Source organism: Loxodonta africana, chromosome 21 (genome assembly GCF_030014295.1).
Source record: "Loxodonta africana isolate mLoxAfr1 chromosome 21, mLoxAfr1.hap2, whole genome shotgun sequence".
NCBI classification, from domain to species: domain Eukaryota; kingdom Metazoa; phylum Chordata; class Mammalia; order Proboscidea; family Elephantidae; genus Loxodonta; species Loxodonta africana.
In genome coordinates, this window is record NC_087362.1 from 58,576,057 (window position 1) to 58,594,059 (window position 18,003).

At 50.6% G+C, this 18,003-nt stretch overlaps 3 protein-coding genes across 15 annotated transcripts in view; 1 reads left to right on the forward strand and 2 right to left on the reverse strand.

The window, feature by feature from the left end:
* CNOT1 (CCR4-NOT transcription complex subunit 1) overlaps window positions 1-2,556 on the forward strand; it is a 119,911-nt gene extending 117,355 nt beyond the window's left edge. For all 9 annotated transcript variants that reach the window (XM_023556517.2, XM_003417028.4, XM_023556518.2 and 6 more), the window contains 3 exons: window positions 540-672; window positions 1,906-2,040; window positions 2,215-2,556. In XM_023556517.2, the coding sequence (XP_023412285.1) occupies window positions 540-672; window positions 1,906-2,040; window positions 2,215-2,293 (347 nt within the window). In that variant the 3' untranslated portion in view covers window positions 2,294-2,556. The remainder of the gene's footprint in view (window positions 1-539; window positions 673-1,905; window positions 2,041-2,214) is intronic.
* A 241-nt stretch (window positions 2,557-2,797) lies between these two features.
* Window positions 2,798-8,607, reverse strand: SETD6 (SET domain containing 6, protein lysine methyltransferase). Its single transcript, XM_064273507.1, has 9 exons — window positions 8,565-8,607; window positions 7,446-7,795; window positions 7,223-7,367; window positions 6,998-7,139; window positions 6,684-6,878; window positions 6,325-6,445; window positions 5,297-5,477; window positions 4,942-5,084; window positions 2,798-4,780 (listed from the first exon to the last, which is right to left on the reverse strand). The coding sequence occupies exons 1-9, from the start codon at window positions 8,605-8,607 to the stop codon at window positions 4,475-4,477; spliced, it is 1,626 nt and encodes a 541-aa protein (XP_064129577.1). The 3' UTR covers window positions 2,798-4,474.
* NDRG4 (NDRG family member 4) overlaps window positions 8,288-18,003 on the reverse strand; it is a 34,262-nt gene continuing 24,546 nt past the window's right edge. For 3 of the 5 annotated variants that reach the window (XM_023556516.2, XM_023556513.2, XM_003417013.4), the window contains 9 exons: window positions 16,247-16,333; window positions 16,106-16,162; window positions 15,637-15,740; window positions 14,924-14,980; window positions 14,790-14,841; window positions 13,698-13,745; window positions 13,460-13,495; window positions 13,291-13,342; window positions 8,289-11,040 (listed from right to left, as the gene is read on the reverse strand). In XM_023556516.2, coding sequence (XP_023412284.1) covers window positions 10,886-11,040; window positions 13,291-13,342; window positions 13,460-13,495; window positions 13,698-13,745; window positions 14,790-14,841; window positions 14,924-14,980; window positions 15,637-15,740; window positions 16,106-16,162; window positions 16,247-16,333 — 648 coding nt within the window. In that variant the 3' untranslated portion in view covers window positions 8,289-10,885. Of the gene's footprint in view, window positions 11,041-11,851; window positions 11,891-13,290; window positions 13,343-13,459; window positions 13,496-13,697; window positions 13,746-14,789; window positions 14,842-14,923; window positions 14,981-15,636; window positions 15,741-16,105; window positions 16,163-16,246; window positions 16,334-18,003 lie in introns of all 5 variants that reach the window. The other 2 variants (XM_064273958.1, XM_064273959.1) reach the window with 1 other exon arrangement.

Below are 18,003 nucleotides of genomic sequence, written 5' to 3' on the forward strand. Positions count from 1 at the left end.
GTCTGAGAACGCTTGGAGGTGTCTCCAAGGCCCTTTTAGGAAGGCTGTGAAGTCACGATATTTTCATGATGGTGAGACAGCATATTTGCCTTTTTTGCTGCCATGCTATGACAGGTGTTACAGTGGGGTTCTCCAGAGCTACAGGAAACGTGACACTGCAGCTGAGTGACTGAAGGCAGAAGCAGAAATGAGAATACAGCTGTATTCTATTAAGCTAGACATTGAAGGAATTCTGCAAAAAGTCAAACGATGTCACTCATCATGAAAATATTTTTTATTAACTTTTTATATTAACGTAGTGGGCCCATTTTTCTTTAAAATGAACTTTTTGAAATCTTAATTCTAATGTGGAAATATAGAAATATAACCCACAAAAACAAAAAATTCTTTGGGGTCCTGAGACCAAAAATTCGAGAACCTCTGTTTTAGACCAGAAAAAATTCCTTTGAAAGCCTGTATAGAAATCCAAACCCTAGCCAGTGAGAACTGTTTGTTGGCCTTTCAAAGGCCTCACTCAGCTGCTTGTTCTTCATTTCTAGGTCGGTATCTCTTCTTGAATGCAATTGCGAATCAGCTACGGTACCCAAATAGTCACACACATTACTTCAGCTGCACCATGCTGTACCTTTTTGCAGAGGCCAACACTGAAGCTATCCAGGAACAGATCACAAGGTAAGAGAGAAACTAGTTTAAGTGCTTCTTAAATGGTGTCTTCCCCCTCCTCCTCCCATTACAAATTGAGTGTTTTTTCCATGCATTCAGTGTTCACTGAGCATCTGTGTTCAGTAATGTTTGATGTGCAGTATGGTTGTGAATAAAATAAACATGGTTTCTGCTCTCCTGATTCTTAGTCTGATACTGGACACAAAAAATCACAAATAGAGAATTACAAGTCATGATCATTGCTGGAATAAAAAGTTGACAGTAAAAGGCAGCATATTTTAACTGAGGGCATCACTCTGAGGTGGTGGTCAAATTTAATTAACCAGGGTCTCAAATCATGCAGGCTTTTTAAAAGACTATGTTAGGGATTAAGGAGCTTGGAATTTACCTCATTGCCACTGGGTTAAAGGTTTTGAAGCAGGAGAACTAAGATCATCATCATATTCATTTACTTAACAGTAGTTAAGAATCTGTTGCAGATTGCGTTCACAGCATCGGAGATGAGGCAGTGGGTAGACTGTAGTGTGATTACATACAACTATACTTAAAATACTGAGAACATACTTTTGCCCGTGTACTTTCACCTCATATTAGTACCTGTGGTACTAAGTATGGTATTCCTTGGATTTATGTACCAAAGTTTAACTAGTATTTTATTATTAGATGTTTAGATGCTAGTGTCCTACCTTTGTGAATATGTATAAAGCTGCAGTGAACTTCCTTGTACTTAAGTCTTTGTTCATGTGCTTCATTATTTCCTTAGGGTAGATTTTGAAGTACAGTTGGTAGGTCAAACAATGTATTGCCACTCAGAAAATTTACACTGGTTTTCATAGGCACTAGCAGTGTTTGAATTCTTGTTTCCTATTTCCTCACTTTTATTGGGTATTCATTCTTTTAAGTGATTACTTTCTATATGCTGTGCATGTACTTGGTGGGTTTTTTTCTCTCCATCTCATTCTCAACCACTCTGAGAGACAGATAAGTTATCCTCACCTTATGCTAGTAGTCTTCTAGGTTTCCATAAGGGAAAAGCCAGGATTGAAACACAGGTGTTCTAATTTCACAATCTGTCTACATTAACCATGCCGTGTATAGAAATTAATCCACTGTCTTTAGTAAAAGCAAGCAGCTTTTGCATGTGGTTTTATAATCAGGGATGAGTTAGGAAAAAAGCAGTAGAGGAGTGGTCATGAATTTGTATGTCTCTCTGTGCATTAACTTTTTCTCTCCCTTCTCCAGGGTTCTCTTGGAACGGTTGATTGTAAATAGGCCACATCCTTGGGGTCTTCTCATTACTTTCATTGAGCTGATTAAAAATCCAGCGTTTAAGTTCTGGAACCACGAGTTTGTACACTGTGCCCCAGAAATTGAAAAGTGAGTTACAAGTTAATTATGTAGGAATGGGACAGGAAAATGAGGTTCATTCGCTGTCTCCAGCTTGGGTTGGTGATGAAGGCAATAGTTAAGGCAGATGGGAAGCTAGATAGGAAGTACGTATTGCTAGGTCTGAAGTTTTCTCACAAATAAAATTTTGTCTCCACTTTTCAGGTTATTCCAGTCGGTCGCACAGTGCTGTATGGGACAGAAGCAAGCTCAGCAAGTAATGGAAGGGACAGGTGCCAGTTAGATGGAACTGCATCTCTGTTGTAAGCTTGTCAGCCAGGAGGGCCCATCGCACCGAGTTTATAAACTGACGGAAGAATCCTCTGGGTCCTCCTGACTTTTCCAGCCCTTTGGTTCTCGGGTATCTGGCCCCTGTACTGTTGGGGTCAGCCTCCTGTCTATGTGGGCACGTTCCAAAGTTTAAATGCATTTTTTTGACTCTTGGCCAAAATTTAGAAGATGCTGTGAATATCATTTTGAACTTGTGTAAATATATGAAACAGAAAACCTTTGTCTGGAACTTCTTGGGTTTGTGCAAAACGTGTCCAAGGCAAGTGGATAAACTGGTACCTACCCAGCATACAACAGAGGCAGCTGCTGATGCCGTGCACTTGTCTGGGGACATAGCTCCGTGTCTCCTGACGTTCCTGGTATCCCAAAGAATAACGAAAAGCCAGTTTAAATATTACGTAACTTATTTTTTTTTTTAATGTGGACAGGGGAGCTTGAAGACAACCACGGTGTTGAAAATGTGGACATGCAGGAATTTGGTATGCCAGGGAATGTGGTGAGGGGCTCAAGATTAAGGTGCTGTGGTTTTTTGTTTGGCCTCTTCCCTGGCCCCAATCTAAAACTGACTGTGCAGGGAGAGCAACAGTTTTACCAGCTTCTTGTCTTTCCTGGAGAGGATACCCCTTGAGCCTTTGAAATAGTTCTTTTTATAAAGGGAAACTGGACCAGGTGTAAAGCTCCCCCTTCTTTCCTAATACTTGTAAATTATGGGGGAAAGAAAGGGAACCAGACCGTATGAACTGCCTTTCCCCATTACCACTGAATGGCCATATGAGTTTAACAACAAAAAAGTAAAAAGGACCAATACAGCTCCTTTTGTAAGGATTCTGAATGTTTTGTAAATGTATTGGTCCGTGTGTTGTATTTTGTAGTCTTTCTAGTTCCTGGGCGTTAGCATCCCCACTTCTTGTAGGTGTACGCACACTGTAACAGTAAAGTCATGTCGCGCATGCGAGTCCACTGTGCCTTTCTCAGTAGCAGCGGCCAGTGCTGGTGGCGAGAAGAAAGTGGATGGTGACTTTCTGCTGAATGAACTGATAACTCTTTCCCACTAATCTGGCATGCCAAACAAGCAAGGAAGATGCTTTTTGTATAGTGTTTTGCTTCCTGTTTCCTTTTCAACAGTGAAATTATTGGAGCAGGTCTCTATGGTTAAACTGAATTACAAATTTACAAAAAATCCATTTATCTTTAACATCCTTTTACCCTTCATGGTCTCTGATGTTAATTTTAAAAAGAAAATGAGTAGGTATATATTTAAAACTTTTCCACTTAAAATTTACCTTACCTTTGATGATGACTGTCAAGTTTTAAGAAAGGATGAAAAGTTCAAAATTAAATAATTGAAGTCGTAACATGAGTGGGGCTTGAATGTCCTTGGGGCCTTAGGGTTCATTCCCTCAAGGGGGAGTTGTATCATCTGGAGCAAACCTCAGACTGCTAGTTGGATAATGGAGGGTGGAATTAAAGCGACTATCATCACTGAGTGCTCATTCTGTACCAGTTTTATAGCTTACTGAGTCCTTAAACAGGAAGTGGAAGAGTCTTAAAAAAAAAAAAAAAATAGGTAACTCAGAGTAGACCCAGATTTGAACCAGCTCTATCTGCCTAGGAAACCCTGGTGGCATAGTGGTTCAGTGCTACAGCTGCTAACCAAAGGGTTGGCAGTTCAGATCTGCAAGGCGCTCCTGGGAAACTCTGTGGGGCAGTTCTGCTCTGTCCTATAGGGTCGCCATGAGTTGGAATCGACTCAACGGCACTGGGTTTGGTTTTTTGGTCTATCTACCTATATATTTTTTTTACCTATAAAGTCCATGTTATTAAATGCTAGAATATGAGAAGGCCTATTACTACTACATTCCTGCTTTGGTTAAAACAACAAAACAGCCAAAAATTTTGTTCTTAGTTTAACAATTAGCAGTGGTTCCTAAGTCTGCTGTCCCAAGTCTTTTTACATGTTACCCATACTCAGAGTGAATCCCAGCCAGGATAACCCCTTTTGCTACTTCTCCTTTTGATATTTAATAAGAATAGCAAGATCCAGATTTTCCTTCTTTTGAAGCATCAATGAATATTAGCTTACAGTAAAATTGTTATCATCTCTGTTCCTTCAGGCAGCAAGCAGGGCAGCCTACTAACTTGTCAGTTCCAACAAGTTATGTAAGATCATCTTCTGACCATAGCGAACCTGTAAAGCCTGCTGTTCCCTCCAGCTGAGTTTGGCATATGCCTCCTTATTATTGAGTAAATCCTGCTCCGTTTTTAAGTCTGTGGCATAGTTTTGCAGGGTCAACAAAACACTGTCCCGAAGAAGCTGTCTCCATGATGCTCTCAGCTTAGGGATATCTGTGATTGTCAGGCTGTCCTCTTCCCTGTTATTGTCGTCCCATCCATCCTGGTCTTTAAACTCTCTGAACTCCTCAGCAGGCATGCACAGTACCTGGAAGCAACCATCAGACCCTTTATTTAGGATGCATTACTTGTGTGCTTCTGAAGCTGATTTAGAGGAGGCCTCACCTGTCTTGGCAGCATTTTTATTAAGTGTCCTCCCCATTCAGTCCACCACACACCTCCCGTCTTCTCACTTTCTCAGCCCTTTACCTTGAGTGTGGTGGTCAACTCCTCTCCAGTTATCACCTCTTCCCACCCGATCACAAAGGCTCCCTCTTCCCCGACCATCTCCAGTTTGCATAAGAAATCCCAGCGCTCATGTAGTAGGAGCCTCTCAGCTTCAACTTTCGTTCCTGTAGATGGAAAAGCAATGGTCCGCAAGTCAGTGTACCCAAGGACTCATTTCTCTCTTTAATCTACCCTTAGTCTACCCTCTGCCCAAAAGTGGGGGCAACTGCTATGTAGCAGAGCTCCTGAACTTGGGGGTGTGGGAAGTAGAGTGGGATAGGTGAGTACAGAGACATGTCCGCCAATGTCCAAGACTGGCAGTTAATCAGACACTCACCCTGTAATGCTGCTTCACGAACTGTCACCATCTGAATGTCAGCTGTGTCATCAGTGTTGCCAGGATATGGTTCAACAAAACCATACATATGAATCAGTTGCCAATTAGCCATTTGCCCATAAGTGTTGAAAATCTCCTGGCCTTTAGGAATGGGCTGGGTGGCAACCATCCGAAGGCAGTCCTAGCGTAGAAGGGAGAAGCTGCAGCCAGGCCTTTTCCCAAGCCAGCCCCCGAAAGATTATCTCCCTATTAGAAGAGCCTCCAGCAGGTGTATTTCAGCCATAGGACTGATGCTATACCAGCGTCTGCCTTTTAAGTCCTTTCTGACCCTGCACTGTAGAATGAGAGGGGTGAGGCATACACAGCTCAGCCTCAGTGTTGCATCAGGTGAATCGCTTGATTGCTCATTTTCAGCACTTAAAAAGTTGCTAGCTTTTAAGAATAATTTAAACCCAGTTCAAAGTGGGGAAAGACAATGGAAGCAAGGATTAATAAGTCCCTAATTCCTAATTCTCAATTCCATAAACTTTTTTCTTACAACTTTCTGTATAGCAAATATAGTTGATTAATTACAGCCCTGGGATAGCCCTAGACCCCTGACCTATGAAGACCCCCCTCAGTAGTGAGACTAGATGTCTCAGGCTGCTGTCCATGGGGCCCACACGCTACCTTGGCTCACTGGCACTTACAGAGCAGCGAAGGGAAGAATGAAGCGAGGTTATGCAAGACACCCAAACTCCAGCTCCAAATAAAGGATGGCTGAATAATTTGTTAGAGTTAACTGCCATTTTCTTTTAGGCGTTCGAAATAAGTTTGTGTTCAAATATTTTGATTGGGGTTATGCTTGAGTAAAAAGCAAGGAGATGCAGGAAGAGCTAATTTCACCTACTCGTTTTTAGCATGAATTGAATTGGGATAGCGAGCCTTTAGCCAGTTAGCAGGCTAGCATAAATGACACACGGATTTGAATCCACACCCTCATCATCGGTGCACATAAAAAAAACAAGAACTGGGCAGGATCTACTCACTGGTGAGTATTCTAGATGGGCATTGTGATTAGCTAAGTGGTTTAGTATGTCTGCAGCAGGCACCATCAAGGGGGAATTTGGCTCCTTTTCATCCTCCTCTTCCTCCAGTGGTTCCTGAAAGCTGGGAGAGAGAACTTGGCTGAGGCCCAGTTTTGGGTAAGGGGCTCACTTCCTTTTCCTGTCCACCAGTGTTGTTAGGTGCATGGAGTCAATTTTCACTACTGCCCATAGGGTTTTCTAGGCTATAATTTTATGGCGGCAGATTGACAGGTCTCCCCCCACCCTCCAGAGCCGCTAGTAGGTTCCAAACACCAATAGTTCTAAAAACAGGTTCCCTTCCTCAGGTTCTACTCACTGACCTGTAGGCCATCACTAGAGCCACGAGCTGCTGGTAGAGTTCTAGGGAGCGAACGCAGGGACTGAACAGTTCGGGATGGGCTTCCATGAAGGGCAGGACGATGGAATAGTACTCGCTGCGAATGTTGGCCAAATCCTTCTCCACGGCCTCGGGAACGCCTGTGCCCTGCAGCAGTCGCCGCCATTCCTCTTCCGGCCTGTAGTGACACCCCCATTCAGATTCCCTTTACACACCCTACCAGGACCAGCGTTCGGGGGCAGGGTGGCTAAAGCAGGCTGCCTGCAAGCATTCCCGAACCCCTCCCAGGGCTCTCACCAGAACATAGGGTGCTCCAGGCGGCTCAGCTCGGGCCAGAGCGCGAAGTAGGGGCTCCAGGGCGAGGACGGAGCCTGCAGCTCGTGGAGCAGCGCCAGTAGCAGCGGCACCCAGCCCGACTGGCTCTGCAGCGCGCCTCGCTCTGCGGGAGACGCAAGGGTGAAGGTCTCGGCGCCCGGCGGTGCGGCCCGGCACCCCCGCCCGCCCACCCGCCCGCATGCCCACCTCGCTCCAGCAGGCCGCCGATGCAGCAAGTGTGCTGTGACAGGATAGCTGCCCGTGGCACTGCGAACAGCAGTTCCCCCGGCTGCACGCTCTCTTGGGCCACCATGCCGTAGCCGGCCACCGTGCCCTGCCGGCTCACCGCCACCTGAGCAAAGGGCCGGGCCTGTCAGAGCTGGCCGCGCCCCCTCCACCCCTCCCTCCAGTCCGCTGCCCACTCACTCACCTTGGGACTAAGCTCCAGCCCCACACCCCCGCACCAGCTCAGAAAGCCGGCCACCGGGTCTGGATCCGCGTCGCCGCCGCCGCCCACGGACCCCGCCACCTGAGACAAGCGAGGGCAGTGACGGGGCCCCACCCAGGACGGCCCGCGGGGGACGGGAAAGGACGGCGGCGCGCGCGTGCCCGCGCGAGGAGGCAGGACTCTGAGTGGGGGAGGGGGCGCGCGGACAGCGGCAGGTGACCCAGGGCAGGGAGCACAGGGGGCGCGCGCGGGACGGCGTCCCGGGGCGGGGGGCGGTTGGGGTGAGGTGGGGCTCAGCGGAGAGGGGTGGGCCCTGCGCCTCCCGCCCGGGACTCACCCGCGGGCGCTTCGCCTCGGCCGCCATGGTCCGAGCGCGCAAGGCCCTAGTTGTTAGTAGATCCGAGCGGGCGCTTCCGGCGCCCTGACCACGCCTCCGGGGCGGGGCCTTATGGGAGCGAGCCAGCTGGCACTAGGACCACGTGGTTTCAGCATCCACCCGGGAGAGCCTTGTGGGGCTTTGCTGCCGGTCTAATAGTTACTCCTGAAAACATCCTCTTTGAGTCCAGGTGCCCCCAATTGAAGGAGCTCAGGTGGAGTAGTGGTTAAGCGCTCGGCTGCTGAGAGGTCGGCGGTGGAACCCACCAGCCTTGGCAGTCTTGCTTCCGTAAAATATATCAGTCTTGAAAAGCCTATGGGCAGTTCTACTCTATCCTATGGAGTCGTTGAGTCGCAATCGACCCCATGGAAATGGGGTGGGGTCCCCAGTCGAGTTCAGAAAACGCTTGGTCCGAGTACAGGAAAGAGTGTTCCGGTGCTGCCTCCAACCTTCTGAGCCACGTATAGCCCTCCACACGGATGAGTCTCCGAGAGCTGGGACCTCGCGTGGTGGAAGTCTAGATGCTAGAACAAAATCCGGTTTCTGGATTGGGAGGCGAGGGCTTGGCCGCTGGCCGGAGGAAATCGCACCCAGGTGGGCGTCGAAGGCCCCTTGTTAGCTACCGTTTTCCTCCTGTTTGCTCAGTTATAGCAGTCTGCGTGTGTATGCTCCGGGGTGGCGCGAGGAGCCTTCTCGGATCTAGAATAGACCCTCGTTCCCCGCACTGGCTAGTACACCCTCCCGTTTTTCATCCTCCGCATAGCACATACTGGGTATTTTTATTGTTTCTCTATTAGCTGGCATAAAACGGGCTCAATATTAAGTGAATGAATGAAGCATGGTGGTTAAACATGGGCAGCTAAGCAACATGCTGTTAAATGTAACCAATCCGGGCAGCAAGTAGACGGTACAGCTACATATAGGTTTTGAGGTCAAACAACGCCGAGTTCAGCTCCCAATGTGTCCTCTTATTACGGCAGATCCCTTATCCTGAAGCTCAGTTTCCCCATCTGTAAACCGAGATAGTATCCGTCCTGTGGAATTAATGTTGAGGACCAGCAAAATAACGTATGTAACAAGTGCTGGAGCTACAGAGACAGGGACAGTCCCTGGCCTCCCACCTGCACCTAAACCCGAGACACACCAACCTAAACATTCTCTCTGGGCATAGCATCACCACACTCATATTCTTCTTAGTGTCTTTATTAGTTTTTCAGCACAGTTAACTCTTTCTACGTTGACAAGGGTTTTCTGTTTTACGTTTTGTCATCTCAAAGTTTCATGATGTCAGCCACCAGAATACACAAAAGTAGGCTCTTTGTACAGAGAGGAAGATAATAAACTCCATTAAAAGTTCAACTTGACCAGAGAAAGCAGACAGACTACCTCCAATGGAAAACCACACACAGGAGGACCCAATATACATATATATATATATATATATTCTGTATAGGTATTTATAGATATCTCATCTGAAAGAACACAGCAAAATTAAAAAAAAAAAAAAGTCCAAGATTCGCAGTGCTACACCTACAGTAAGAGGGATTAATTCTACCAGCTTGTCAAACAGTCATGTTCAATAGTCAAAGGAAGCACGTGAGTGACTAGAACTAGGAACAGACTCTCTCCAGGCTCTAGTGCAGTCTAGTAATGGCTTCAGATTATAGAAGGGGACAGGTGATGTGTGCAGAGGAAACACATCCATGCAGGTGTCCTCAGCCTGGAACAGCCCACACATACCCTCCTTCTCCACAGCCCTTCGGTTTTCATTGCTGTCTCCCCTCTCTTTTTGCCTATTTTGGGGTTTCAGACAATTGATTTAGGCTCTGAGACAAACAGGTGCTGGCTGCTGAGCCAGGAGATTCTACCTGGTCAGGTGGGTGGGTGGGAAGCACCTGGCACAGTCCAGGTCTTCAGAGACAGGAGGGGGCTGGGGTGTGTGGGGAGCCTCTCATTCTAGAACACAACAAGCCCCAGCTCAACCCCACTCCACCCGACTGAGATGGATAGATGAGAGACTCTGCACCCCTTTTCTCCAGATGAATTCGCTCCTCCTCAGTGATGCCTATGGGAAAGGTCAGCCGAGGCTGACCAGAAGTCTCCCTCAAAATCCCACAGGCCACCTCCCGCTGACTGGTACAAAGAAGGGGTCTGCAGCCATGACTGTCTCTGGCCAGCCACTGACAATACAAAGGTTATCCCAGCCTTTTCCCTCAGCCCGTAGTGAGGTCACTGTGGAGATGGTAGACTTCTACCTCAGGGACAGGATCAGGATGTGGTAGGGTCGAAGGAACAGTCTGTGGGGTTCCTCAGGGTCCTACATATTCTGTCTCCCTTGGGCAGAGAAACTCCCTTTAAAAGCCCTGCCTACCCCGCCCTACAGCACCAGCCTGGCCCAGAGACCACCAGGAAAACAGCTGCCTGCTAGGCACGCCCCCTTGTGGCTATTATTCAGATGATTGTCACATGTACTAAAAAATAAAAACAGATGTGCTTGGTGCAGGGTTTGGGGCCTCCAAATCTCCAGGGCTCCTTGACCCCCAGTGCTCCCAACAGCTGTCCCCTGGCTCTCGTGCCCATGCCCAAGCTGGACCTGTTGTGCCAACACCCACTACCCTCTCAAAACTCCATCCTGGCTTCAAACCTGCCTGCCCAAGGGGTCATCCCACATACTTTCTGGAATTTAGGATGCTATCCTAGATCCTGGCCAGAGAAGGACTCAGATTTTTGCCTTCCTTTCTGTACTCCTGCCCCGTCTGTCTGTGCCTGGGCCACTGGGGGTTGAGTGACAGGGGTCTAATTCCAAGTGAAGTTGATTGAGTTGGGGGTGGGGAGCAGTGAGTCCCTCAAACCATCTGAAGACTGTTCAGCTGCAGCATCTAAGATAGACCCCTTCATTTTTTTTAAACAAAAAAGTTACCCCATTTCCTCCCCTTCACCCTCACAAAAATAAACTAAAGGGAAAATGAGCAGGTGCAAGGGATGGCAGTGGGACGGCAGGTTGATGCAGGTGGGCAGGTGGGTGTCTTCGGTGGGACCCAGGGCTTCAACAGGACACTTCCATGGTGTGGTTGACCTGGCCCAGCCCCTCGCTGCTCTCCGAATGGGTGCAGGGTTGCGGGCGGCTGCCATCCACCGAGCTGGCACTGGTGAGGGAGGCGGTGCGAGAACGGGCCAGGCGGGTCATGCTGGCCGAGGGCACTGTAGACAGAGATGGGACAGGCATGAAGACAAGGAGCTGGGGCCAGGCACCAGCAGGCAGGAAAAGGATACACACAAGCAAAGCGGCCAGCGAAACCTGTTCTTCCAACGACACACAGAGGCCCATCCCAAGCCAGGCCTCTGGCGGCTGCTCCATCAAGCCTGAAGCATGCAGCGTTAGCAGCAGTGAGGGAGCCAAAGTGGCTGGACAGAGGCCAGCAGGAGCCTCTCTCAGTAGCTGACCAGGGTCAAAGCCAGTCCAGAGTGAGCTGACCGGGCACCCCTGAGCTGGTGCAGCTATGTGAAATTTCCAACTCTGCTTCCCTCAAGAGGATGTTGCAGGGGAGGGTGGTTAGGACTTCTAGAAAGGAGGAGGACAAGGTATGGTGCCCTGAATCACCTTATCCAGAGTTCCATCAGTGAGACCCGAGGGAGCAAATTCTACCTTCCTGAACTCAACCAGCCATCTCTGGGCATGGCTGGGCACCACTGCCTCCAGGGCTGGGCCTGCACCTCACCTCTGAGGACGTGGCTTCTTGTTCCGACTCCCAGAGCTCTGGAAGCCACACAGCCCATAGCAATCTAGAAGCAAAAATGCTCTAAAAGCCCAGCAAATCTAGAGCCTAAAGGGCCAGATCCCATGGTGGACCGGGACCTGTGGAAAAGCGGGCATCTTTGGGGCTTTCGAGTTGAGCAGGACACAAGGTTCTGAAACCACAGCAAGATGCGGCCTGGCTGCAGCACTGCACAGAAATCCGGCTGGGTGGGGGGGGGGGGTCCATGCAGTGGTGGGGGTTTGGCACAGGGCTACCTGCTCCTCCACTCAGCCTTCGGTCCTTCAAGTATGCAACTAAGAGAGAAGACAGAGCCAGAAAGGGGCAGGGGGTGGGGAGACACAGAACATGGGTGAAGAGTGTGGTCCACTAATGCAGAGGTGTTGAGACAGGCCAAAGAGATGAGATGAAAAAGGACAGGCACAGAGAGGGCTGGGGCAGGGCCAGAGCCTCGGAGAGCCAAGGCAGCGGCCCCCAGAAGGAACCACAGCACGGATAATGTATCTGGCCTGAGGGAGCTCCAACAGCGGGGTGAAGGTACTCACCTGGCCCCCCTTCTCTAGCCTGGGTGCTGGCACTGAGGGGCCCATGTCAATAAGGTCCTTTTGATCCCACATCCTAGTCCCAGGGCCCTCACCACTCTGCTGGGCCTCAGTCTCCTCATGTGTAGAATGGAGAGGCCCTCTCAATGACTGGGCTCTCTGGCGGTGTTTTTCCCAGGGCCCCTGAGAATATGTTCCAGAACCTGACAAGTATGACTCATTTATTCGTCCCACAAATGTCCACTGAGTACCTCAGAATGAGGCTCCACCCGTGCCTCACTATGGGCCTCAGCCTCTCTTTGTCCCACTTCTCCTAAAAGGCCGCAGCCCCTGGGGCCAGAGAGAATCTGTGCTGGATATGCTCCCCGGCCTCCCCGACAGCCCTGCCCCTCCTAGCTTTCCAAAGTGGCCCAAGCTCCAGAGGCTCAAGTCTGGAGAAAAAAGAATTCAGGGTGAGAATGTCTGCCTCCCAGTAGAGGAGCCAGAGGGGTGTGTGTATGTCTTTCGGGGGGCACGCAAGCAGTCTGGGAGCCTCCCTATCCCTGCACAAGGGGAAACTGGGAGAGGGAAAGGGAGGGGGAGGAGGCAAGAAATCAGTTCCATTTCATAGCCCCTATTATCTCAGGGTCCTCAGATATGTACCCCCACTCCCCAGGTTCTGCTGCCTTAGCTCTCCTGACACCCAGATGGTCCCACCTGCCCTCCCTGATCCCCACCCTCCAAGTCTACTCCCATGATGCCCTGAGCACCATCCAGCACCTGTGACAGAGGGATTTCTCAGCTGCTACAGGCCCAGGAATGCTCCCACAGCCCCACAGGAATGAGTGGTGTGTCCCCTTGCAAGACCCAGCCCCACCTCTGGTTCTACAGGGCTGGGAGACAAGCCCCACCACCACCACAGGGCCAGCACTGCTACCCAAACAGCATCCCAAAGCCTCCCCAAAGGCACAGGAGAGCTGGGCCCTGGAATGCTGAACTTACAACTTAGAAGTATGTGGCGAGAGTCAGCCAGCATCCTGGGCCCAGGTGACAAACAGTTCATACACCCACAGGTGCTCCCAGACACCTGCATGCCAACCCCACCCGCATGACTCCCACTCCCACATGGGAAGCCTGCCCCACCAGTGTCCGGGGTGGGGTGGGGGTAGACTTACTGTAGCCCATGCCTTGCAGGAAGTATTTGAAGGCTTCTGTCAGCTTCCCGGGCTGCAAGGGGGTGGAACAGGGACAAGCTTTGACTGGCTGCCTGGGGTTATCAGGGAGGCTAGAGGCTTCCCCCACCTCCAGCTAGTGGTGCAAGGAAAGGAGGGCCCACGGCCTCACCTGTGTGACCTGAGGGAGCCCTCCAGAGTCTGCCATCTGCAGGGGAGAGAGCAGGGTCAGCTGAGCAGGGGCTGCCCCACCCTGGCCCTCCAGCACATGGGCAAGCTCCCCTGACCAGACACACAATCCTGCTCCTGTCCTGGCCAGGGCCCCAGCCAGAACCCCCAGGGCAGACCCCTCACTGAGGCTGGGTCCCGGGTGGGGGATGTGGTCCAGGGCTGGGCAGGAAAGGCCTTACCTTTAGGAAAGTCGTGATGGTGGGGTCCAGTTTAGAATTGCACTCAACCTGGGGGCAAGGAGGCAGCTTCAACAAAGAGCAAGGTCCTCTCAAGCCTGAGGGTGTGGGGTGGTGGTAGGGGAGGAGGAAATCCCAGACAGCCAGTTGCTAAAGTGAGTCCCAGACCCAGAGCTGGGGAGCTCTACGGGCAAGGAGAGGGGAGCGTGGGGGAGGCAGACACAGAGTCGGCCCCTAGGACCTGGGCAAAGCTGCCCTTCCCCAGGCCAAGTCCCTGGAGGTCAGTTAGCAGCCGCAAGGAGCCCGAGAACCTTGGGATTCCACTCACAAGTGCTGGTGGGGTGGGCGTGGGGCAGAGGGTGGGCAGGTGTCTGAAGGAGCCAGGGCCACCCTGGCGCAGTGGCCTGGGAAAGTGCCAGGGATCACAGGACATAGAGCAGTGACCCAAGGCAGGTGTTAAGGGTCAGCAGGACACTTGGAGGACCCTGCCTCGGTCAAAATGGCCGGCACAGCCCACACCCCTGCTCTGCCAAGCCCTCTTTCAGTCACAGGGAAGGTTTGGCAGTTTTCACATCTGGGGGCTGCCCTGGGCATCCTGGACCCCCACCTCTCCTGCCACCTCTGTACTGAGAGGGACATGCCAGCCCAAGCTGCCTGCTCCCAGAGTCCAGCAGGAAAGGTGAGAAATGGTTCCCAAACAAAGGCAAGTGGTGGTCAGTCAGGACCATGAACTACTTATTTCATAATGAATAAAGCAAATTTTAGAGAAAAGACAGCTCTTAGGCTCTGGGTCTAAGTGGCTAGAGGCTGAGGTGGGGGCTGCACTGCTGGGGAGGCAGGGGAGAAGGGGCCATAGGGTGACCCAGCCCTGGTCTCGCCCCCCTCATCTTCACGCCTCCCTCATCTGAAGTATATGGAGGGGGATGCCAGGCAGTGATGGGTGGCAAGATGGCAGGAAGTGGGATGAGAAGTCCACTGTGCAGTGCCTGTCCCCAGGCTACCCCGGGCTGGGTCAAGAGGAGGCTCTGCTGGCCAGGGACCAATGACTCTCTGACCCCTCCCCTCACTTGCAGTCAGGGTACAAGCCACACTCACCACCCCGTCCTCAGCAGGTGCGTTATCCCCGACTACCAGCATCACGGGGCAGCTGCAGACAGAAGAAAAGGGCTGTCTGGTCTGATCTGGGGGGGGCAAAGACAGGAGTGGGCAGAGGGTGTGGGGGCACTCACCGGAGTGTCTTGGCATTGGGCACCGTCCCAGGTCGATTAATGTCCAGGTCTCTGCGGCTGTGGGGGGTGGGGGGTGGGGGAGGAGACGGCAGAGGTGGGCATCCCCAGGGACTGAATCCCAGGGAATGTCCCCACACCTGACACGGTATTTCAGCCGTACCCCATCACACCCAGTGGCTATTGTGGCCCAACATCCCCGGAGTCCCTGGGCTAGTCCCAGAGCCACAGAGCTGGGCTCAAGGCTCATCAACGCTTTGTCTGAACAAGGCCACACAGATTGCAATTTGTGAAGCAGGGAAACATGGACCTGCCCTGTATACACAGGAGCTGGGGTCTCTTATTCACCATTGTTTCTCAGCACCATGCACAAGCAGGTGCTTAATAAATATTTGTCAGAGAAAGAGAAGAGTAGGCAGACGAGGAGGTGTCTGCTGCCTGGCTGCCCCCTGCATGGAAGCCCCTAAAGGGACTCTGAGGAGCACAGCTGTTCTCAGTGTTCCCCAGGGCTCCTGGCCAGCTCTGTCCCAAGGGAGGAGAAGTAGACATAGCGGTTTCCATCCCCCACTCTGACCATGGGAAGAGGTGAGCCCTCTCCAAGGTCCAATGTGCTCATCTACAAAGCGGGGAGAGCTGTCAAGCTTGCCCTGCCTCCCATGGTAGCTGGAGGCGGGGTTGTCCGAGACAAGGTGCTGCCAATCCTGCCCAGCCCATACCTGTTGTACATGTTCCAGAAGAGCTGCAAGTTGGCCTGGTTCACCACATTCCCAATCTGCTGCCGGTAGCTCTGCACCAACTCCGTGTTGTTCACCAGCTCCTCCTGGGCCCAGGGGAGTGGACAAAGGACTCGGGCTCAGAGGGCCAGTGTCCAAGTGTCAAAGCCCTTGCCCCACCCTTGGGGGTGGGGCCCTGGGAGGGGCGGGGCCTCGGGAGAGCAGGCTCCCACCCCCAACTGCTCTTTGACACCATGGACGCACGGATGATAGAAAGGTACTGAGTGAGACTCCAGATGCCAAATAACCATCCGCCTGGCTGCCGGGCACTCCTATAAGTGGCTGTGATTGGGTAAACCCATGCCCTTCAGCAGTTGTCCAAGGTTCCTGAGATGGAGCTGAGATCCCCAGTCCTGCCACCCTGCTCCTGTCTGAGGGTGGCCGAGGTCTGCAGAAGCCCCCATCCCCTTACCTGGCTGAAAAGGTGGGATAGCACCGTGTCAGGTAAAGTGCTGGTCAGGCCGGAGAGCTGCAGGCCAAGGTAGAAGCCAGCATGAATGTCCATCCCCCACATTCTCACCCCCCAACCCAGGCTGGCCACGGCCACACTCACTTTGGTGGCAGCCCAGTCGATCCAGCCTTTGCCGTTTGGGTCAATGTTCATCAGCACCAGCCCCTCGACCAGGTCAGGGAAGATGAGCTGCAGTGAGAGGGAGGCAGGGCTGGGTGGGGTGGTGCACGGGGAGCCCTTATCTTCCCACCTAGAAAATGGGCTTTAAAAAGCTGGTCCTGCAAATCTCACAGGTGACTGGGAGGATCAAAAGAGACAGGAACGCTCTGCAAAGGCTTCGTGGTGCCACTGATAAGGCAACTGGTGACAGCTGACAGCCCTCCTGGGTTACTGCTTCCAGATGCCCACGGGCCTTCCTCCCTCCTTTTGTCGTTGTTAGTTGCTGTCCAGTTGATTGGACTCATAGCATTCTCTGGGTGGTATAAACAGTTTGGGCTCTACTGCTAACCTAAAGGTTAGCAGTTTGAACCCACTCAGCAGTACCACGGAAGAAAGGGCTGGCAATCTGCTTCCACTAAGATTACTGCCAAGAAAACCCTATGTGCACTTCTACTCTGTAACACATGGTATTGCCTCTCTCCCTCCCCCTAGCCTTTTAAAATTCTTTGCTTTATTTTGAACCTACGGCTATATTGCTGTTTTCTGCTGCTTTTAATATACCTTTATAAAACTGAGTATTACACATCTTGAATAGAACATCTTGTTATGTTTTGTAAATATTTTTTCTTTGCTTTTATAGAAACTGAATCCCTAGTGATTGAAATTAATTGGGTTTTCGACAGCTTGCTTTGTGTTGGACACCGGTCACCAAACCAAAAACCAAACCCATTGCTGTCCAGTCAATTCCAACTCAAAGAGACCCTATAGGATAGTGTAGAACTGTCCCATAGGATGTCCAAGCTGTTTTCTTTACAGAAACTGATTGCCACATCTTTCTCCCATGGAGTGGCTGGTGGGTTCGAACTGCCGAACTGCCAGGGCTCCTTGGACATGGTAATACAGCTCTGTATTTTCTGTTTAACTGCCCACGTTTGGAGGAAAATGGTAATATGCGTGCTATACTAGAGCCATGCCAAGTTTGTCTGGGGTGGCAGGGAATGGTCTATAGTTAACAAAATAGTAATGTGTTGAAAGTTTGCAACTGGTGGCGAAGTGATTAAAGTGATAACTGCTAACCAAAAGCTGGGTGGTTTGAAACCCCCAGCAGCTCTGCAGGAGAAAGATATGGCGGTCTGCTTCCACAGAGATTTGCAGGCTTGGAAATCCTATGGGGTCTCTATGAGTTGGAACTGACTCAATGGCAGTGCGTTTTGTTTTTAATTTATTTTTGTTGTTGAGAACACACACAGCAGAGCAAATTCTACACAATTTCTACACCAATTCAACAATTTCTACATGTACAATTCAGTGACGATATTCTTCAAGTTGTGCATCCATTCTCACCCTCCTTTTCCGAGTTGCTCCTCCCCCATTAACTTAAATTCACTGTCTCCTAAGTTTCCTATCTAATCTTTCAAGTTACTTTCAAACTGATCTCATATAGATAGCTCTTAAAAGAACATAATGCTCAAGGCAGACATTCTTTACTAGTTAAGCTAAGCTATTGTTTGGTTTTAAGAAGACTTCGAGGGATATTTTTGGTTTAAGATTTAAAGGTTATCTCAGAGCAATCGTTTTGGGTGTTCATCCAACCTCCATGGCTCCAGAAAGTCTAGATTCCATACTTGGTCATTTGTTTTGACGAAAGAAATATCTTGAATTCTAAAAATTAAGTCTTTGTCTTTAAAGACGAGAAGCTT